Here is a 22,503-nt window from a genome sequence, read left to right as displayed (position 1 = left end):
GGGGGAGGAAAGTGACCTCTTCAGTCTCTGCAGGTTTCCCTAAGCTTATAAACGTTACATCTGCCCTAATTTATGTGAAAAAGGAGCCACAGCTGAACCAAGGAGTACATCTTTCACCATCTTCTAATGCTGTGATAGCAGCCATCCCCTAACTCTGTGAATGAGTGGCTATTTGCATAACTTTATTGAAACTTGAAGTTATTTTTAAATCTATTTTAGCTATGGTGTTATTTTAGGTCATTATGAAACTGTAGTCTTTAAAAGATTGAGCAAATCTGCTGTAAGCTAAGATGGATGAGTGGTGAAACATTTCTCCCACTGATAACGCTGATAAAGGCTCGGTGTTGAGGTTGGCATGTAGACATGATGCATGGCTACAGATCACATTAGGTGTGTGTGTGTGTGATAATTCTGACATGTGGTCAAAAATATCAAAACACTCGAGCACTGAAATGCAAAGTTTATTAATTTGGAGAGGTGTCTATCCTGAGCTACATGCAAGGGTCAAAGGTGTTGTCATCATTAGCCCCATACTGTAATAGTCAAGACAAGTGTTTATTTCTTTTCTGCCCTTGATGCATCAGGTGCAGCAGCTTCATTCTCGCAGCCCAGCCAGTACTTTGCGATAGATCGAGGATATCGAGGGTAAGCACCATCCACACGTTTTGTCTGCAGATCCACTCTGTAGTACTTATCTGTCATTATAAACAGAAAGGAAACACACAAACCAAAAGGTGTTAAGGAAGAAAAAAAGAGCTGTTTTTGGAAGGATTTTGCCTAATTTTTTTTCAATCTGATTTACCCTTCTTGAAGAAGTACACATTTTGAACGGGGGTGCTTTGGTATTCCTGCATGATGCTCTCTTCAGAGCTGTCACTGTAATCACCGATGTCGAACAAATCGTAGAACCAAAAGTCAACGTGGCGACTCTGCCTTCTTCGCTGTCCACGCCTCTTACTGGGCCTCTTCCTGGGCCTCTTCCACTTCTTCGCGATCGGAGGTGAAGTCGGCTTGGGAGTGGTGTAGACTCGTCCCACTATGGCAGCGTCTATAACGGGCCTAATACCCCACCAGTCCCTGCTGATCAACCGAGGACCTGTTTGGGAACTGGTAACTGCTAAAATACAAAAGCCATGCAGATGGAGAATAAGAAAAAAAAATGATCAGAAACATACACGCATAAAGAAACCTGAGGTTCTTACAGGATTCCCCAAAGAGCTCAGTGAAGAGATCTTCCCATGTGTTATCGCAGAAGAGGTCTGTGTATTGTGTGAACAGCACAGAAGGGGAGGACCTGCTCATCTGGATGCACTCCTCGTGGGAAGGCTGGTGCTTGAACTCATATTGGTAATACCGGTCCCCTGAAGAAAAGAGAAAAAACAGGATTTTACTTGATGAGAGAGAAACAGTGAAACTGGCTGTGGAGTTGCCGATACATTTTTAATGATAAAACCTTGCCATCTGCATTTGCTTCAATCAGATTTTGTAACTCTAACTCTTTGCTTTGCCTCTGACTGCTTTTTCTGAAAACTTTAACCTCGGTGCTCCATGCCAGAAAGCCTGGGTGTCCACAGACTGCTCTTTATAACTTGCTAATCTTTACAACTTACCGTGAAATGATGATGCAAGGAAATTTTGCTTTAGAGGTGAAATGTTGAAGGAAAAGCACCAAATGTTACAAGTGAAGACTCTGCATTAAAATAATAGACGAATATAAGAGTGCTCTGTTTGAAGTCATCGCTTTAAGGGTAAGGATAACGTTAACTTTATCAAGTACAGACAAAATAACTTGACTTTCAGATAAATGTTGTGGGTTAAACATTTCCTAAAAAGGCAAAATATTTACGATATAAGTCAGTACGTATTCAGCTCCTTAACTAATTATTAACAAAATGAAACAAAAAAAAAGTATGAAAACAATTTACTTGTTTTTTTTGTAATAGGGTGTTACTTCCCTATTCTTGTAAAATCATTATATATTCACATGTAAAGTCATCTTCCTTAGTTCATGAGCAACACTTAGAAAGATAAGAAACATTATCGCTCATCAGTACAAATACCTTTGAAGAAGTAGGCCTTCTCCTTGCCACGGTGACTTGGTGCGGGTATGGCAAACGCAGCATCGAGCTCATCTGGTATGCCATCAAAGCCGTTTGAAATAAGCCGTGGATAGTCCTCATCCAGGACGTCACCATCAAATCTCCAGTACTGGTTCCCCTGAGAGAAAATGGAGCCCAGAGTATTGAAGTTTGAGGATACCGCTGCGAAGGAGTGTTAGACAGACAAACATTGCTAATCATCATCTTCTTTCAGCTGCTCCTGTTTAGAGGTCGCTGCAAACATCTCGGTCAATCCACTGTCCCACCAATTGTCTGCATGTCCTCTATCACTACATCCAATAATCTGCTGCCTTTAAAGCTCCATCTTCCCCTATACCCCCTCTGCACATGTCCAAACCAACTCAGCCTTGCCTCTCCAACTGCCTCTGATATACTCATTTCACCATTGCTTCCAAACCATATATCACAGGTCCATCTTCTAAACATTCCCTTTCTCTCTTGCTGCTACACTTCAGTCACAAATCACCCCTGACACTCATCTCCACCCACTCCACCCTGCCAGCCTGTCTCTTCTTCACCTCTATTGTGCACCGTCTCTTACTTTTGATTGTTGACCTCAGGCACTTAGATCTCCTCTCATTCACACACATATTTCGTCTTGCTTCTACTGACTTTAATTCATCTTCATACCGCCACCTGCTCCCTACTCTCACTATAGATCACAATGTCATCTGCATAGAGTCCATAGACACGCCTGCCTGACCTCATGTGTCAGCCTGTGCATCCCCCCTGCAAACAAGAAGAGGCCCAGAGCTCATCCCTAATATAAAACACTGCTAATACTTTGCATAATTAACAACTTTTGTTAGTTAGTTGAGAAAAACACCACTTTCTCTCCATGTTTCTTATGTTTTTTTTGTAAGGTTACTCCATTTTATCCAGCTGAAGACCACTGGCAGGGTATAGCAAGAAAAAAATGCACAATTCTTCTTCATATGCACTGTACAAATAACTGAATCAATAAGGAAACACATCAATATTACGAGTAATGAAGCAACACCATTTTCTAGCAACATGCATGCCAGTGTGGGGCTGAAGAGCATTATTTCTGCCATGTTTGTTAGTGTATTTGATCTGAATTATTGCACGCAGCAGGGTCACTGTTTGAGTATTTCACAGTTACCGAGAAACGGTTTAAACAATGGCTTTTACAACTGTAGGCGCTCATTTTGAATTTTCAGAGGCTTAAAAGAATAAACAATAAGTGTAGCTCAATTAAACCTGAAAACACATGCGCACCACCAAAAAACCCCACACATTTGTGTGAGGTGGAGCCTTTTGTGTACCTCATCACAAAGAAATATGGCAGCTTATACCTTAAAGATGTAGGATTTCCCCTGGCAGTTGATGCGTGTGAATGCAGCGCTGATGGGTCCACTGATTCCCCAAACGTCCTCGATGAGTTTGGGATAACCAGGAAGGATGGACTTATCATCCAGCTCAAAGAAATATACACCTAAGAGGAAGAGCAGGCTCTGGATCAGTGTTTACAACAGGATTCAAAGAGTTTCAAATCTTGCACCAGGATAATCCACAAAGTTTCCATGAACGTGTACTCAAGTCTGATTTTGGGTCTGTGTTCAAAATGCCTGCAAATATGTATTTATTTATCAATGACTTTTTAAAGAAACACATTCTGTTTTCATTGAGCAAAAGCTCCTTCAGCATTTAACTTCCTCAAACAATTATTATGATTTTTATTTTAATTTTGGATGAAATTGAAAAGGCTTTCCCTCCTTTTCTTTAATGTTTGGATCTTTTAAGGTATGAGACATTATTAACATTAGTTCTTAACATATTATACACTTTTACGCACTGTATCAATTCTGCTTCTATCTTCTTATTATAACTATTATCCTCTCTGTATTGGAAAAAAAACAGCATTGCTGAATAATTAAGGAGATTAAAAAGAGCTGTGAAATTTAAAAGAGAGACATTACACAATGGCAACAAAGTAACAAACGTAGAAGTAAAAGTAGAAGTAAACTGAAAATTGAGGTTTTATATAATAGAAATCCTGTTATGTGTTCAGGATTACCTCTAAAAGCGTAGATTGATCCATTTTTCAGCTGCAGAAAAGCATCAAACGCCCGCCCACTGCAGGGTACGGCATCAGGTTCCACCGGTAGTAGTGTGGGCCCCTGTGTGACGTTTGGTGTGGCAGTCGGTATAACCGTGTCTGAGGTTGGCATAAAAGTTGCCGTGCTCGGGCTCGAGCTCGTCTCTTCCAGTGGTTGCTCAAAGACATCGCCTCGAGAAACTGAAGGTAGAACATGAGGTTTTGTCAGATGGCGACATTTCAAAGGAGAAGAAAATTCAAACCTATTGTTTAGTGAAACTGTCACACAGCACAGCACTGACCTTTTCTGGGGCAGATGGTGTAAAAGTCCCCACAGCAGCTTCCATAATACACACACATGGAGTCACACTGACATTTGCTCTGTGGGCTGAAGGAGCCGCAGCGACCCGCACAGGACTCTGTGGGAAAGTAGTTTTAGTGTGAGATATCATGCAGCGTGTAGACTTGGTATGAGTTTACCATTCAATAATCAGTGAAACCAGAAGCAATCAGACCCTTTACTCGTTTAAACACACCAGCTGTAAAACAATCCAGATGCACTATCAGAAAAATACGATATAACACGAATAAAGTTCGGATTAGATTCTTCCTAGTTCATCACTAAATAAAATATTTTGCATTTTCAGTGTTTGAAATATTTAGTTATTTACCAAGGTGAACTGAATTCGAAGACTTGGGACAGGAATAAGAGAAAAACAGCACTAAAAACCTCTGCCCACCTATCAGCCTATGACAGGGATTCTACTGTTTATTATGGTGTGGAATAGTGGATGCTATAAATAGTCCCTGCAAGCTTGGGCTGCTCTATTTCTACCATTTTTCTACTCTTGGCTCTGTGTGATGTCACACAGCTCTGGCTTATAGTACAAAAGCTCGATTCACCTCCTGTTCAAACCTTCTGTATGCATAGGGCAGCCAATCAGAAGAAAGATGAATAAAATAAAGGGAGAGGAGCATGTTTCAGAGAGAGGATAAACTGAAGGTCTGAGATAAAGAAAGATATTTTGAAACTGAGTCATTCAAAGCATCTTCAGTAGAGTCCAAGAATAAAAAGATTTAATTAGAAATTAAGAATTAAGAAAGAAAACACCAGCATAAACTACTAATATACACTATACTGCCAAAAGTATGTCCCATCTTGCATGGCAGCTGTATCCAAGCCTTACATCACCAAACGTAGTTTAAACCACGCCCCCACTCGATCTAGAGCAGTGGAGACGTGTTCTCCGAAGTGATGAATCATCCTTCTCATTCTGGTAACCTGATGGACGAGTCTAGGTTTGGTGGTTGCTAGGAGAACAGTATGTGTCTGCATTGTGTCAAGTGTAAAGTTTGGTGGAGGGGGGATTATGGTGTGACGGTTGATTTTCAGGCGTTGGGCTCAGCTCCCTAGTTCCAGTCAAAGTAACTCTTAAGGCTTCAGCTCACTAAGACATTTTGGACATTTTCATGTTTTGGGATGGACCCTTTCTGTTCCAACATGACTGCGCGCCAGTGCACAAAGCAAGATCCATAAAGACATGGCTGTGCGAGTTTGCTGTGGAAGAACTCGACTGGCCTGCACAGAGTCCTGACCTTAACCCAGGCCGTGTCATCCAACATCAGTGTCTGACCTGACAAATGTGCTTGTGGAATAATGCTCAAAAATCCCCATAAACACTGCTAACATTGTGGAAAGCCTTCCAGAAGAGTTGAAGATAATATAGCTGCAGAGGGTGGAGCGACATCATAATAAACCACATGGATTAGGAATGGGATGTCTCTCAAGTTCATATACGTGTGAAGGCAACGAGCAAATGTTTTTGACAATATAGTGCATTTTGTTTCATACATCAATAGCTTAAAAATATGATCTACCATGTCTAATAATTACAACTGCTATCAACAGCAATACAAACTGCACATCAAAAATGTTAAAGTTTTACCTTCTGCAGCAAAGGCGGTGTCCAACAAGAGGACGAGGCCCAGCAGAACTACCGCTGGCTTCATGTCGGCTCACAGCAAAAAAACCCCAAACTAAAACTCTGAAGATGTACTATTCTAAAATCCTGCTTACTAACCTAAACCACTAGCTGGGTTTGAGCTGGGTGCCCCACTTTGGGGTTTAGTACTGTGTGCAGCTGATCAATAGATATTTTTCAGAGGCTGTTGACCCCCCAGGCTTCTGCTGTCCTGACTGGTCAATACTCTGATAATCATTAAGCTGATCTCTGTCCCATCTGTCCTAGAAACATGCTACAGACCAAAAACATGAACACTTTATGGCATTAATTTGATGTTATTTAGTATCACCCAGTATAATTTTATAATAACTTTAATTTACTTTATAAAAATGTTATTAACTATAGGTTTAGCTGGATGCTTCTCAATATGAAAATGGTTAAAACACAGAATTACAAACTCAACTAAAAACTGAAGGTGTCTCTTCTGTCATAAAGTAAGTGTGTGCACTGTATTTTTAATTTCCGGGCAAATTTAGGATAATATCTAAGCTCAAACATTGTAACATTAGGTGTGTCTTTTTTCTCTATTGATCCTTAAACACACACAATGACTTTTTTCCCCAATTAAGCCCTGACAAGAAGAAAAAATGCAGGTGAAATCTGTCCATTTCCTTTGTTTTCCGGTTTGGATTATGACCATAAGATGGGAGTTGATGACTAAATTCAACATCACGGAACAATGCAGTCAGCTTGCAGACAGATTAGAGCAATATTAATGCTTCCTTATCGCTAACCTCGAAGTTTCCCGGTATTTGTTAAACATTAAAAGATTTGAAAGGAGTTTTAAAAAATAGTTTTTTCTTTAAGGTTTAAAAGGTCCCAGCTGAAGAAAGTTGGTAATTTAGGTCAACATTTAAACTGCCCAAACAAAAAAGGAATCCATGGCATTTAGGAATGTACTCATCCTTCATGCAGTGCAACAAAAACAGTCCATGTGTGGACTTTGATTATCAGTGAAGCTTTTATCACTTGGCAGTTCTTATGTTGCTCTTGAGTCCAGTTAACAAGATCACTAAGCAAATCTGAAAAACCACAGAAAGTGTGCCGAATCTAATCCACAAAGATCTATTTCGGGATCTAGCAGCAAAGTGTTGGACTGCCTGCTGACTTTTCTACTTCCTCTGATGTAGTGCAACTGCATGAGCCTGATTGAAAAGCCTGCAGCCGTTCTGACAGAAAACAGCCTCCTGGAGTTTATCATGACAAAAAAAATCTAGGTTTAGGAAACAAGAATGAAGGTAAAATAAGACACACAGCACAGACTTAAAAAATACAAAAGTAACAAATGTAGGGACTAAAAAAGTAACTAAGTGAATTTAAAACTTAAAATCATTGAAAGCCTTTTAAAAAAAAGGACGCTTTAAGACACAACTTAAAGGAAGTGACTGACTGCAACAGATCTGATTTCCTCAGGGCCCTTATTGCAAATGCTCTGTCCTCTTTAGGTTTTAGCTGGACCCCTAGAACAAATAAAAGACCTCTGTCTGAGGATTTAAAGGTACATAGTGCTGCACATGCTAGTAAGAGATAAAATCTTAAAATCAATTAAAAACATTCTGGGAGTATAAGTAAACATGCCTAAACAGGAGTGATACAATGCCAACTCTTTGGTCTAGTTAAAATCCTGGCAGTCTGCAGTCATTCAATAGATTTATTTGGCTTAGGCAAATAAACAGCCTGTTGCAGTAATCTCAGTGTGAGGAAATAAAAGCATGAAAAACACTTTGCAAAGGCAGCCATTCAGAGAGCTCAGTGTACCGCGGAGGGTCAGATGATCTAAGAGGCCGATATATCTGTGTGTGATCAGCATAAAATTGAAAACATAACAGAGACTATAAAGAGGATAATTATATGAAGACGAAGATTTGACCTAAAACTGACCCCCGTGGAGACACAGAACTTCCTATTTGACAAATTTGACTTTCTGCTAAACCCTGCATGCTGTCACTATAAAAAAATGCTTTTGTCTGCCTGGATGACCATTTATCATTTATTATTTATTCAAACTTGTCAAGTGCCAGTAGAGACAGAAGTAAGGACAGCATACAGTATGTTAAAGATTCAGAACCATCATCCTGAATTTTCTGGCTGATGGAAGCATAATCAACTGAAATGCACACATCTGGCAGAACCCCTGAAATTAGCAGCAGGACAAATAAAACAATTAAACTCAAGGTAATAACCTTTGTTGTGACGTTCACATAAAAGATAATGTTTCAAAAATAACTAAACAAGTAAATGCACAGATTTGTTTCAAGGAGGCTTAAAGTGGAAGGTACCTCTGTATGTTCCTATTGTTGCTAATATAACAAAAGATGGGAAAGGTGTATATACAGGATGCAAAGTCCCCTTAAAAAGCACTGAGTCACAACAATATTGAATTGTGAGTTCTACACTAATGAAAAATAAAACATAAAATGATAGCACAGGGGTGACAACATAAGGGAAATTGCTAATAAGGTTTATAATTAGTGCAAACTGAAGTGTCATTCCACTGGATCATATTTATATACCCCTCCTTAAATGTAAGTGGATGCTGCCTTCATATAATAACGGGATAAAAGTCAAGATTCTTCTTTTAGAACTTTTTTAAACCATGAGTGGAATAAGAGCAGGTGTAGAAATGTTCTCTGGTCTGTTCAGAAAAACAAATTTACAAATTATATGACTGGATTATTATTGTACTGGGAATAATGAGGGCACTATAACATCAAAATGCAGTGCAATGGTGTGTCCAAGATCATCTTGATAGAATAAAAGTGTGACTTTTATAGCACTAATAGTAAATATGAGTTTGTTATGTAAATTATATTCAACATTTGCACTGTTTTCAGGATGAATGTTGTTATCTTATCAGTATGATTAAATTGTACTGACAGAACACCTTTATTACAACTGGAGACACTTCATCCATAAACCTGGGTGCGGATTGTTTATGAGGTCTTTATAGTGGGTTTTCTCTCAAATTGCACCTTTAATGAGTAATGATTTATCACAAAGTGTAACACATGAACTACTTGACCAACAAATAAGGATTTTGTAAGAGTGACAGAACATCTAAAGCCATACAGAGTTTTTATCAGTTGGTCTCTTTTGGTGTCAAATATTAATCCAGTCCATGGAAAAGTCAGCTCCTCTGTTGATTACTGGAAAAAAGAGGCTGGGTCTTTAAAACCTTTGAGCTTTTCATTACAGACCAGTCATAAAAACAGTACAGACGCAATGTTCAGCTCAGTTTTATTCTTTAATTTCAGGCAGTAAAAAAAAAAAAAAAAACAGCGGCAAAGCGACTCACTCACTTACTCAAATATCTATTAGCTAATCACATGGGACCAACTCAGTGCATTTAGGCATGTAGATGGGTGTAGATGGGGTCATGATGACCTACAGAAGTTCAAACTGAGCAGAGGAACAGGGGGAAAAAAAGATGATTTGAGAAACTTTCAACATCTCATGGTTGTTGGTGCCAAATGGGCTGGCACGAGTATTTCAGAACCTGATGATATCCTGGGATTTTCTCACACAATCACCTCTCAGGTTCACAGAGAATGGTCTGAAAAAGAGAAACTATTCAGCAAGCAGTAGTTCTTTGGGTGAAAATGCCTTGTTGATGTCAGAGGAGACTGCTTGGAGCTGATAGGAAGGCAACAGTAAATCACATCACCACTTGTTACAGTAAAAGTGTGCAGAAGAGCATCTCTGAACGCACAATATGTAAAACTGGGAAGTCGCTGGGCTACAGCAGCACCAGACCTCACTGGGTGCCACTCCTGCCACAGGAAACTGAGGCTACACTCCCGTCGGGCTCTGAAGATTAGAAAGATTTTCTTGGTCTGATGAACCTCGATTTCTGCAACGACATCCAGATTGTAGGGTCAGAATTGGGTGTAAACAACATGAAAGTATGGATCCATCTGTTTTTAAAAATTTATTGTAGAGCATACAACAGAAAAAAAGTGTGCATTGATAAAGCAAAACAGAAAACGTGAAGAAAAATCTGTATATGTGTTGCATGAAGATGTTATGTGGTCATGTGGATGGGCATTAATTACCCCTCCCTTACTGAAACACCATGGTATTCATAATGAAGATCACGCTGAGCCAACCCCAGGGCCTGAGGTCATACCTTTCCGGGTCCCACCCAAGCCCCCCACCCCAACCGCCCTTTTCCCCCCTTCTCTTCTTGTCATTATTGTTATTATTACCTGCCAATGAGTTCTCTGTACTCAGATGGCTCCATAGTTACCAGATCTCAATCCAATAGAGCTCCTTTGGCATGTGGTGGAGCAAGATATTAATTTCATGGATGTGCAGCAAACAAATCAGCAGAAACTGTATGATGTTGTCATGCCAGTCTGAACCAAAATCTCTGAGGAATATTTCCAACATGAATCCATGTCATAATTAATTAAGGCAGTTCTGAAGGCAGCAAACCTGATAAAGGTGCCAGAGGGTGTGGATGCTTATGGAAATCTAAAATTCTAACATTTGGATTGTTATTTTGTTAGATTAAACTTAGTTGGATGCAGAACCTTTCATTGCTATTTTAATTTCAAGTAGCCTGAAATTCTTGCATACAGGTTGTTGAAAACACAAACAAAGATTTTCTGTACATGTGCTTTCTAACCACACAACTTCCTTCATAAATCATTCAGTAAACCCAATAAATAAAAAACACTAATCTGTGTGGATGCATTATTATTAAAACTCCTAAGCTGTACGTGAACATAGAAAGGTCACCCAGAGTTTTCCACGATCCCAGTTGCTTTGGTTGCTTTTTCTTGTTTTAATTACTACATTTGCCCTTTTTTGTTTTCATCATGTTTAATACCAGAACGTTTCATCCTCAGTAACATTTAGTCAGATTAGACTAGCATGATTATCTATGATCAACAGAAGTGTTCGTCTTTAATAGACGCTTTATGACTCAATCTCTTATGAACTTCCTATATGAACTGCAGTAATAAGTAATTTATAAAACAACAGGGAGTTTGCAGTGATGCCGGTGTGCTGTGTAAGACCTTAAACATGTGTACTGATATACACATGATATACACATGATACGATTTAGACTAATTTTATATTTTTCTTCATTTAAGACAAAAAGTTTTGTGATAAAGTCATTACAAAGATTCACTGGGATTCCTTGAAAATCACCAGCCACTGTTTGTTAAATGTCCCAGATGGAAGTGTTTGTGTTTAAAGGCGAAGTTGTGTTTACCATTTTAAGATAACATGGTTTACAATTTAAATGCTATTCTTAAACAACACACTTCCCAGAGTTTTGTCTCTTTAAAAAAAAATTATATTAAAAAAAAGGTGTAAAAAGTGGAAGAAACAGCTGTGCAAAAACTCTCCCAGCTATAAAACTGCTGCGTGTTTGTTTTGCTTGTTTTCTTTAAAGCTACGTTTCTCTCTCTTTTAAAAAAAAATTCACCATGGTGAGTAGCTCCCAGCATTTTGATTTGGGAGTTCTTGTTACTGTAAGCTTCAGACTTTCTTGTGTCCTAGTTGTGAGGTTTTTACACAGCTGCAGAAGTTCTTAAAGTTAGATAAAGTTAGACCGCTGCTGATCCCAAGCATTCCAATGGGACGTTTGTATCAGGAGGTGTAGAAATTTGTGCCAAACTAAAAATTTTGGTTGTTAATCTCATCGCAATGTTGCAATTGAATGAGAAAATCCTATTTGCCAGAACTTTTGCAAAGTCAGCAGCAACAGTCACAAGCTTTTATTCCACTGAATCATTTCATTGTTTTAACATTTTGAGGTTTTTTTTTTCAAGTTGTTCTTTGTTACAGGGCAGATGCAGGTGTATGGCTTCCTCCTGTCCTATTCTAACACATCCAACCTGCTGACTGTATGAAATCATACTTTAGAATACTTATCTAGTGTCATAGTTGTGTCATAGTGCAGGCCTATAATGAGATATGCAGCAATGAGAAATAACATCTGACCCAGTAACAACAGTCAGACAGGAGATAAAATAATGTTCATATAACCTAATTATGGCTGTAGTGAGGCTACAAAATAAAATAAAAAAGTTTGTTTGATAATGAAGTCAACAAGTGGTTTAGCTTTTTTTTTTTTCTCAAAATCGATGCAGTTTAGGTTAAAACACCTCATCTCTCGCTGTGCTGTTTGAGATACAAACTGACATCAACTCCCTTCTTTGTTTAATGAATCAATTATTAAAAATTTGAATCATTCAGAAATTCATCTCAGGTGGAATTTACACAGTCATTGACCTTTGGTTAAGTTACTGGAACTGCACTCCTTCACATGATAAAGCTCTCTCTCTATTGTTTGGCTATCTGTCTCCAGTCCCTCCCCCTTATTCTGCTTTTACAGCTACTTTTTGCTGTTTCCCAACAGTGTCAGCTGCTTCTTTGTCAAGGATGTTGATCTCTTTGAGTTAATGTTTGATATCCTACCAGAGATATAGACACAAAATTGCACTGATTTTATTCTCTTTACCACAGTGGCTTTCTGTGGAGCAGACCTCTACTGTTAACCCACCTGAGCTCAGTTTTCAGCTCCACAGCTGCCCTGTGCCTCTTCTTCATACTGACTAGTGTTTGTGTTAGCGTTGACCTACCTGCAACACTTAGAAAGAAAGAGTTTTTTTCAGTTGTTAGTTCATTTTTTGAGAAAATCATGAATAACTGGAAGACAGTTCTGCGCTTTCTGTGGTACCACAGGAACTACATCATCATAATCGTCACGCCGCTTGTATTCCTTCCTCTGCCTCTCGTCTATCCTTCATCGGTGAGTGTGTGTTTGTGCATTTTATTTGTTTGAGGTCCTGAATTAAAAAAAAACCCCGCTAAAGATTTATATTCACTGACCGGACTAATCTTTTTAGTGTGCACCTTGTACATGTGCAATTTGAGAAGTTTGGCTATAACCCGTTCAGTTAATCTGACACTTATTCTTAAAGAACAGGCATATTGTAATTATTTTTAAATATATGATTTAAGTGTTTGATTACTGACTTACGCTGATGCCCATCTTTAGAACTATACACTCTCACCTGAGTGAATTTACGTGCAGTGCAGTCAATCACAGTTAAACAGGCTCAGTTTGTCTGTCTGTCTGTAGTGGATAACATAAAAGGTGTTTGAATGTTGTTTGAATTCAAGGGCTAAAAAGCTTTTAAGTCAGGTGTTTCATTCACACTTATTAACACTTCTCTCCTGCCAACAAAAAACACCCTGGTCTACAGAAATCTGAAAGAAAGCCTTGTTGCAGTTATTGAATCTGCTGAAAGCATGTGGACTAATGATGGTTATTTCTAAAAATAAATAAATACTCACACTACAACATTGGTCAATTATCCTCCTGATACCGAGGCTCTTATCTGGGGTTCATTTTTAATCTCCCTGACCTCAGGCCCTGATAAATCTTAAAATAGTTTAACAGGAAGTTATTACAATGTTGTAACATCTTCATGTGCTACCAGTTTTCTTTTATGGGATAACACAATAAACACATTGTATAGCAAAGTACTGAAACACTTTATTGAACAGAAGTTTAAGATGCAAAAAAGCCAAAATGTAATGTCCCCATGTGAGGACGCAGGCCGTCTGGAGAGAAGCATAGATGATATTCTTATATAGTTTTGATGATTTTCTTTAATAGACTGCATTTGTATGTCTATAACAAATCAAACTGTCACAGTATGCAGAAGCAGACTGTATGTATTGTGAATACTGGACCCAAATGCAGACACAAAAGAACGTGGAACAAAACTTGAATTAACAAAAGGCGAGCCATTTAATATGGCTGATGGAGAAATACAAAGTAATGCATAAGGCAAACAAAAATGAGAATAAACAATAACCTAAACTGGGGAAACTAAAAATAAACATGAAAAACCCTAAAAATGAAACTTGGCATGGATACAAAGATACCTGGAACATGGAGAAATGGCGCAAAAGACAACAAACGACCTGACCATGAACAAAGGAGGACAGAGGACTTAAGTACACAAAAAGATAATGAGAGGATGGGGAAATGGTGGGAACACAGCTGGGACAAATCAGAGCTAATGAGACAAGGGGAAGCAAAACTAAACACTCTGCATACCGGACAGGGACTTTCACAGTAAAACAGGAAACAGTATGGAACGCAGACGTGACAACACGAACTTGACAACATAAGACACACAGACATGAAACGCATAAAGGGCAAGGGAAACTTAAACACAGGGGTAGAAGAAACAAGGGGAATCTAAAAAACAATGAACTATAACAGCAACTTAGGCATAGTAGAAACGAAGAAAACCTAAAGGACTTAAACATAAATCATCTTCATTTTTTGCTGAAAGTGCTGAAGTGCACTGTTAATGTATGAAGGATAAGAAACAAAGCTGGCTTTGTGGTGCTCAGCTGAACCTTTGCACTTTACAGTGCCATTAAAGACCAGTGTTGGGCAAGTTACTTTCAAATAGTAATTCAATTATAGTTACTAGTTACTTCTTCAAAAAAGTAACTGAGTTAGTAACTGAGTTACAATATTCTAAAAGTAATTAATTACTTGGAAAAGTAACTATTGCGTTACTTAAAAAAAAAAAAAAAAAAAAACAAGAACGTTTAACCCTCTGGCGTCCAGGGTATAATTGGCCATTTTTTACTGCTCTTGATTTTCTCTCCACATTTTACCTTTAAAACTATTTACTTTGCCTTGTTTGGTATCATTCTTTTTAGCGCAACCTCACGTGCCTGAATTTACAGTTATGTTCTCATTTTGTCATACTGTATAACCAGAATTGATCTAAAATCAGACAAAAATCATAAAATCACAGTAGAAAAAGTTATATTTTTACTGTAACAACCATAAACATGTTTAATGAATCATATTTTATAACTTCAAATGCAAATATTAATTGTCAATTTTAAAATCCTATGCACAAGTTTTGCAAACAACAAAGTTATTTGCATCCATTTACCTTTACCCTTTTTTAAGTAACCATTTCAAACTATTTACAGAACAATCAGCTGTTCTTCAATAAGATGCCACACAAATTATTTGTGCCACTCCAAAAAAATCATTTCTGTCCACTATAAAGGAGAACATCACAGCCTGATACCTGCAGGTCTGACAGCAGCGGGTGTATCACTCCTGTTTCTACCTGGAGACAGCAGTCGCCTCATTGTTCTGACACACAACACAAAACTATCCACAACACTACACACTAACTACACAAGACAACACATTAACTACACACTCCAAACACGCTAAACGTCACAAATCTCACATCTCAAAACTCGCTCTCTCTCTCTCTCTCTCTCTCTTTTCCTGCTCTCTCTCCCTCTCTCCCTCTCTCTTTCTCTCTCTCCCTCTCTCTTTCTCTCTCCCTCTTTCTCTCTCTCCCTCTCTCTTTCTCTGGCAGTCACTCCTAAAACTGTTTTTTTGTTTTGTTTTTTTGCTCATAAGCAGAGAGTGCTTGCTAGCGCTAACGTGGCGAAACTATTGAGGAAAAAACGCAGCGTATATATTGTTTATCATGACTCTGGTTTTACGTGGCCTATCAACACAATTTATAAACTGGCACCTTGTTGCTTTGTCTTTAAGTGGTCATGTGATTGACTTACCACGACTACTTTATTCTTCCTCAGTCAAACAGCAGCACTCATGCGATTGTTTTGCCCCCTGAGCTCCAGGTGTTGTGCTAGTGATCGTGATTACCGTCCGCGGGAGCGCGCAGCTGCTTAAAGCTGTAGCGTCCAGATTACTTACAGCTACTTCCGTGCAGCTGATATAAAATGCGGTAAGCTGAACACAGCTTCAACTGTTTGTTGAAAAATAGTAACGGACCGCGTTACCTTGTTAGTAACTGTAACGGCGTTGTAACGATAGGAATAGTAATTAGTTAGATTACTCGTTACTGAAAAAAGTAACGCCGTTAGTAACGCCGTTACTTGTAACGCCGTTATTCCCATCACTGTTAAAGACACATAAAGATGGTGGGTTCAAACTACACTATTATTACTGTTAATAAATTAATAATTAGCAAAGTAGAGCCTGTGCTACCTGTAATTATCCTGAGCTCTCTATTTAATATGTAGACATGAGATTTAATGCTTAAATACACAGACTTGTTGTAAAAAATATATCTATAATATACGATGCATTTCATTGCACAAAAGCTGCAACAGAAAGGTGTAGCTGTAAAGTAAACTGTAAACTGTAAAGTAGATAATAATATTATATTATAATGTTTTAGGAAATCTTTTTGAAACTTAAGCTTTCTCAGTGTCTTGTCTGCAGTGGAAAGTTTTGTGTCGGGGAGCTTAAAGAGATTTGATAACTTTTATTGAGGATCATAAAGAGTTATCTTGTGAGACGTGAACACGACAAACTGTTTGTTTTATGATCAAGGGTTGCTGCTATCTGCATGTGTAAAGACTTAGTGCCTTTTAAAGAGAAAAGATAAGCGAAAGGACAGGAAAACTCACTGTATGCACTTTTCTGTAAACTGTGGGTCGGCCTCTGCTTCTGTGTGCATCTGCACAAAATGTAATCAAATCAAAAATCCGCGTCTCAAAGTACACCGATGCATGTGAGCATGTTAGTGATTGTGAAGTTATTCTTATGTGTCTGTGTTTACAGGAAGCCAGATGTGGCTACGCGATCATCCTCATGGCTCTGTACTGGTGCACAGAGTGCATGCCTCTGGCTGTGACTGCCTTACTGCCAGTCATCCTCTTTCCTATGATGGGCATCATGAAGGGTGGAGATGTAGGGTCATTTTTTCCACTTCTGTACTTCATAAGTATATTTTGATAACACAACACAGCAATTATGTAAAACGTTCACTGCTTCAACAGGAAATAATAGAGTAAGTGGTAGCCAGGTGCTGATAATAAAATGAACTTGATTAACGGATTATCAGCACCTCTATAAAAGTAGAAGATTTGTCAGTTCGTTGGTCTGGCGCATTGAGGTGTTTGTTAACACAATGCCAAGGAGCAATGATTTTAGAGAAGCAAATGTTGCTGCCCATCAGTGTTTGGAAAGGCCATTTCTGAACAGCGCTGGGCCAAAATCCCCCAGAACTATGTGAGAAACCAATAAAGCTGTACAGAAAAGGATTACGTCAAGTTACTGGTGTTAAAATTGATTCATGGCATTGTGTACTTCACTTCACTCACTGCTTCTGTTTTTAGATTTCATTAATTAATAATGACACAGTGTAAAATGTTGTGTGTTGTTGTTCTTCTGAGTTTCTATTTAAATTATTTTAGAACCAGCTCAGGACCACATAACTTTTTATTATCTATTTTATTATCTTATTATATTGTATCTTATACATAAAACTGACTTTATTTTTAAAATGATTGTATATAAAATCTGTGAGTTATTGACACACGTAAGAAAATACTGCTGCTGCTTATGAATATAAAATGAAAATCATAGATTTTAAATATAATTTAGGATATTTTTTTCTAATTGCACTGAGAGCAGAAAGGCCATTTAAAAGGAACTTGAATGAGAAAGTGTTGATACAACACTGTGTTGCATGAGAAAGCCAATAGGAGTGTGAAGGGAAGAAATTCTTCAGTTAGTTTAGTGTGGAAAATATAAGTTAATTATTTAGGACAACAGTTATTGAAAGTGTGATGTGACCCCCAGTCACTTCTTTTAGGTCGTACTTCTACTGGCATGGTAATTCTGCTGATCCCGGTGTTTTGCATTTATTGCTCATAAAGTGTATTTGATGATACATGAAGGTCCAGGTTACCTTTGATCCCTGTGCTGATGTTAGTGACTGTGTGATCTGTTTCAGGTCAGTATTGAGTATCTGAAAGACTCGAACATGCTGTTCATCGGAGGTCTGCTGGTGGCCATCGCGGTCGAACACTGGAACCTCCATAAACGAATCGCTCTCCGTGTTTTGCTGCTGGTCGGTGTTCGTCCATCGCTGTAAGAGAGTCTTGACATACAAGTCTACAAGTCTTTAGAATAGATACTTTGCATCACCGTTGTTTTGTTTGAACTAAACAGAAATGGCAGAAAATGTTCATTTGATGTTTCATTTGAGAAACTTTACCTGTGAGTTTAATAAGGATGACAAATAAGCACAAACACTAATGCCATCTAATTTAATCTTTTGCCAAGTACTGTGGCCTCTCAAGGAAAAGGAATAAAAGACTAAATTTAATAAAGTTAATAAACAGTCAACGTCAATAAAGACGGCAACAAATAATTGCTCTCTGTTTTTGTTCAGAAACATCTATCGCTACACATAGTATGTTATATACGCTATGTCTTTACTTGCATGGTGCTTGAATTTTGACAGGGTGGTATCTCATACTGCTCCAGCAGTTCATGGAGCTGCCCAGTATAGCAACATTTAAAAAACCAGAACAGGGTGTAATTCCCAGGGGTTGGGGGTTATGACCCCCCCCCTAAAAAAAAAAAAAAAAAAATCCGACCCAGCCAATATAACCCCCCCAATAAAATTATGAATTATCTTGCATAAATAGACTGTTGATTTTCTTTACTCATTTCAGTTATTACCAGCAAAATAGTTGCATGTTTAATCATCTGGGAATTTACCCAGTTTTATTTATGTAGACAGAGCTCTTGACCCCCCAATGTTCAGCCAAAGTTACGCCCATGCCCAGAGCACTAGTGAGGATGTTGAGGATTTTTCACTCATGCCTCCTCGTTATCATCATCACCATTCCCTCTCACGCAGGTTAATGATGGGCTTCATGATCGTCTCGGCGTTCCTCTCTATGTGGATCAGCAACACAGCCACCACAGCCATGATGCTACCCATCTCACACGCCGTGCTCCAGCAGCTGAAAGACACAGAGACCCAGACAGGTGAACGTGATCACCAGGCCCAAGCTGCGGACAACCACGCATTTGAGCTGGAAGCTCAAACCAAGCCGGAGACAACAGACGAAAGAGATGCACAGGATCCTGTGTGTAAGTAAAAAATGCTACATACACACAGGGGCCTCTAGAAGAAAACCCTTCCAATAACCTCACTGTCTTATTGTGTTTAGATGAATATGAACATGACGCACAGCAAGAGTTCAGAGAAAGAGCCATAGAAGCAAAGTATGGCCTTCTGACCAAAGGGATGAGTCTAAGTGTGTGTTACTCTGCCAGCATTGGAGGTACGGCCACGCTCACGGGGACCACGCCTAATCTCATCCTCAAGGGCCAAATGGACGAGTAAGGCAAAAAAACCCAACTCAACACACAAACAGAAATGATCTTCAAGGTGTGTCACTGCGGATTGAACCACTTGTATTTTCTTCTCACATCCCTTCGTCTTTCTTTCTGTGAAGGCTCTTCCCTGATAATCCTGATGTGATCAACTTTGCCAGCTGGTTTGGTTTTTGTTTTCCCAGCATGGTGCTCATGCTGGTGCTCTCCTGGTTCTGGCTTCATTTTATGTTCCTGGGCTTCAAGTAAGTATAATCAGTCACAAACAAACTCGGGTATTTTAAAGTGTCCTCAGAAAAGCTGCTCAAAGAGCACAAATTAAATTTATCTACACTGTAAGTGAAACTGACTTTTTTAGCATCTGCAGAGATATGCTGTATCTTTTTGTTTCTCTTCTCAGTCTGAAGAAGACATTTGGCTGTGGTGAGAAAAGTGAAAACGACAGAGCGGCATACGCAGTGATGAAGGAGGAGTACAAGAAGCTGGGCGGCATGAAGTTTGCAGAGGTGGCAGTGCTCGTCCTCTTTATCTTGCTCGTGCTTCTGTGGTTTACCAGAGAGCCGGGCTTCATGCCTGGCTGGGCCACAGTCCTGTTCAATAAGGATGCTGCGTGAGTTCTTTTTTAAGCATGACTTTTAGATATAAATGAAGTGAAGCACCACATATTACCAACAAAAAGACCAAACAGCCAGCCATGAAATGATCAATTCAACACATGCTTTCCTGCGCATTAAAAATGTATGCAGCCACTGTGGTATCACCCAGTGGTTTATAAAGTCCTGCATTAATGCCTCAGAGGCAGGATGAGTCAACACATATTGCATATTTTACAAGCAAAGTCACACGTCTTCTGGCACCTTTTGTGCTGAATGCACCGAAGTCTACTGAGACACAAATGAAAAAAAAAAAATAAATAAAATAACAAAATAATTTTCAAACAAGTTTGGTAGAAATGCCAGATAAATATTTATGATACTTGCTTTATGTTCATAGTAACTGTAACAGTTGTACATTAATGTTTATTTCATTATATAATGTTTTAATTTCAAATTATGTTTTAACATCACAATTGTGCAGCTTTTTTTTGTGAATCTGCAGCTAACCCTAACCCTTTTGCTGTAAAATATAAAAACTGACCTGATCTCTCTGCATTAAGATCTATAAAGTGAGTGGACTTTGAGCCAATTCAGCATGGCTAACCAAGGTAGCAAGCACGAGCTGACAGATAAATACCTGGATGCTGCTTTAATCCTGCTCAAAGGGTTTGGGTGATGGGCTCTGACCAGTTCTTATATATCATCCCCCAGTTTGTATTCATAAAACACATGCTTGCATCACACAAACTTAACAGATTATTTGTGATGGTGGAATGTTAATCACTAAAACTGGAGCACAGAATAAACAGGGATGTATTTTATTAGATTTACATTAAATGATCCAAAAGCAACAGAAATGCAGGTGAGATGCTCACACGTTAGCCTCAGTTTAAACAGGTGCGTTATAAAGGAAAAATGAATGCCAGTACAGTTCTTTTTGTACCAGACAAACATTTTAAGCATTCATTATTTATTTCTGCTGTAAAGTTGAACATGAAAAGGAAGCTAAAGTGGCCCCCCGAGTATCCGCAATTTTGGCACTTGTGAACTGGAGTAATATTTCTGCAGGAAATGTTCACAAGAGCAACAAAATTGTAGCTAAAGTTCTTATTTTCTTTCTTTATTTTTTATTAAGCTTTCTTTTTTCATTTTGTTAGTTTTTTTAAAAAAAGAGAAAAGACTCAAAAGAAAAAGCAACATAAATGCAGTTCAAATATAGTTCCGTTGTTTTCCCCCACAGTTGACAGTAAATATGATGTTACACATTTGTCTCTTCATCGTCTTTAAAAGGCAGCATATATAATCATGTTCTCTCGTGTCTCTCAGGTTTGTGACAGACGGAACGGTTGCCATTCTAATGTCATCGCTCTTCTTCGTCGTCCCCTCTCAGCTGCCGCTTGGCAATTACGGGTACACAGATGAAGGTGAGATATTCATTTTTAACCTCGGTGTAATACACTGCTTCTACAAATATTCATGTGAACTCAATTTGGGCTCACTGGAGCACTGGGTGAAGATTGCTTGGCAGGCTTGATCCTGCACTTTCAAACTAATTACTCTTTAATGTTTAAACTTCATCTGTATCCCACAGGTAAGAATATAAAGGCTCCACCGGCTCTGCTGACCTGGAAGGTGGTTCATGAACGAATGCCCTGGAATGTAGTGCTGCTGCTGGGAGGAGGTTTTGCTCTTGCTGCTGGCAGTGAGGTAAACACCCTTGGACCCCATGTCTTCACCTTTTAATATTTCATTCTCCCTTACAGAATATCTAAAGAGGATTTTGGCAGTTAAATGCTAGTCTTGGTGATTACTGGATATTTAAATACTTGAATCAGAAAATAAACACTGGTCTCTTGTTTGTTTCTGGTGATTGAGTTTTGGAGGTTTTGTTAATATGCTTAACATTTGCACCAAAATTAATGACAATTCCATCTAGTAGAGGAGAGATTTCAATCAAGGCCAAATTGGTAGACCCATAGCAGACATCCTCTGAGCCATTGTGGTAGCTTTTCTCAAATACTAAACATTTGTTTGTGTATTTTTCCTGCTACCTTTACAGGTATCAAATCTATCCAAGTGGTTGGGAGAAAACCTGTCACCTCTTCAGAATATTCCCCCCTTTGCTATCTCATTGGTGCTTTCCCTACTTATTGCCACATTCACCGAGTGCTCCAGTAACACAGCCACCACCACACTGTTCCTGCCCATATTGGCCTCAATGGTAAATGGATCTCATATGTCGACAGATGTGTGCGCACATATGTTCTCCATGAATCTAACTGTGTTGTGTTTTGTGCTCTTTTAGGCCCAAAATATTAAGCTCCACCCACTCTACGTGATGATGCCCTGCACCATTGCCGCCTCTCTGGCCTTCATGCTACCTGTGGCCACACCACCCAATGCCATTGCCTTTTCTTTTGGACACCTCAAAGTCCTAGATATGGTAAGATTGACATACATATATATACACATGCTGCCTTTGCAATTTTAGTTTATTTGAGCTAATAAGACTGTCTTT

The 22,503-nt window shown here is 38.8% G+C and overlaps 2 protein-coding genes across 3 annotated transcripts in view; one reads left to right on the top strand and one right to left on the bottom strand.

The window, feature by feature from the left end:
- Nucleotides 1–448: 448 nt before the first annotated feature.
- vtnb (vitronectin b) lies at nucleotides 449–6,312 on the bottom strand. Of its 2 annotated transcripts, none has more exons than XM_031735996.2 (8): nucleotides 6,126–6,312; nucleotides 4,482–4,598; nucleotides 4,159–4,380; nucleotides 3,437–3,576; nucleotides 2,061–2,217; nucleotides 1,203–1,361; nucleotides 803–1,114; nucleotides 449–695 (listed from the first exon to the last, which is right to left on the bottom strand). In XM_031735996.2, exons 1-8 carry the CDS (start codon nucleotides 6,187–6,189, stop codon nucleotides 556–558), a joined length of 1,311 nt encoding a protein of 436 aa, XP_031591856.2. In that variant the 5' UTR covers nucleotides 6,190–6,312; the 3' UTR covers nucleotides 449–555. The 2 variants fall into 2 exon arrangements, with proteins under 2 accessions (XP_031591856.2, XP_039474853.1); XM_039618919.1 differs by having other exon boundaries at nucleotides 803–1,117; nucleotides 6,126–6,311.
- A 6,271-nt stretch (nucleotides 6,313–12,583) lies between these two features.
- slc13a2 (solute carrier family 13 member 2) overlaps nucleotides 12,584–22,503 on the top strand; it is a 12,478-nt gene continuing 2,558 nt past the window's right edge. Inside the window, exons 1-12 of the mRNA XM_039618518.1 lie at nucleotides 12,584–12,716; nucleotides 12,784–12,969; nucleotides 16,816–16,944; nucleotides 17,993–18,129; nucleotides 18,908–19,143; nucleotides 19,224–19,395; nucleotides 19,512–19,634; nucleotides 19,790–19,999; nucleotides 21,312–21,409; nucleotides 21,577–21,692; nucleotides 22,045–22,206; nucleotides 22,291–22,428. Of these exons, the coding sequence (XP_039474452.1) occupies nucleotides 12,859–12,969; nucleotides 16,816–16,944; nucleotides 17,993–18,129; nucleotides 18,908–19,143; nucleotides 19,224–19,395; nucleotides 19,512–19,634; nucleotides 19,790–19,999; nucleotides 21,312–21,409; nucleotides 21,577–21,692; nucleotides 22,045–22,206; nucleotides 22,291–22,428 (1,632 nt within the window). The 5' untranslated portion in view covers nucleotides 12,584–12,716; nucleotides 12,784–12,858. The remainder of the gene's footprint in view (nucleotides 12,717–12,783; nucleotides 12,970–16,815; nucleotides 16,945–17,992; nucleotides 18,130–18,907; nucleotides 19,144–19,223; nucleotides 19,396–19,511; nucleotides 19,635–19,789; nucleotides 20,000–21,311; nucleotides 21,410–21,576; nucleotides 21,693–22,044; nucleotides 22,207–22,290; nucleotides 22,429–22,503) is intronic.

The sequence above is a fragment of the Oreochromis aureus genome, linkage group 10 (assembly GCF_013358895.1).
Source record: "Oreochromis aureus strain Israel breed Guangdong linkage group 10, ZZ_aureus, whole genome shotgun sequence".
Classification (NCBI taxonomy): Eukaryota; Metazoa; Chordata; class Actinopteri; order Cichliformes; family Cichlidae; genus Oreochromis; species Oreochromis aureus.
The sequence above is the reverse complement of the archived record's forward strand: the minus strand, read 5'-3'. Positions and strand labels throughout refer to the sequence as shown.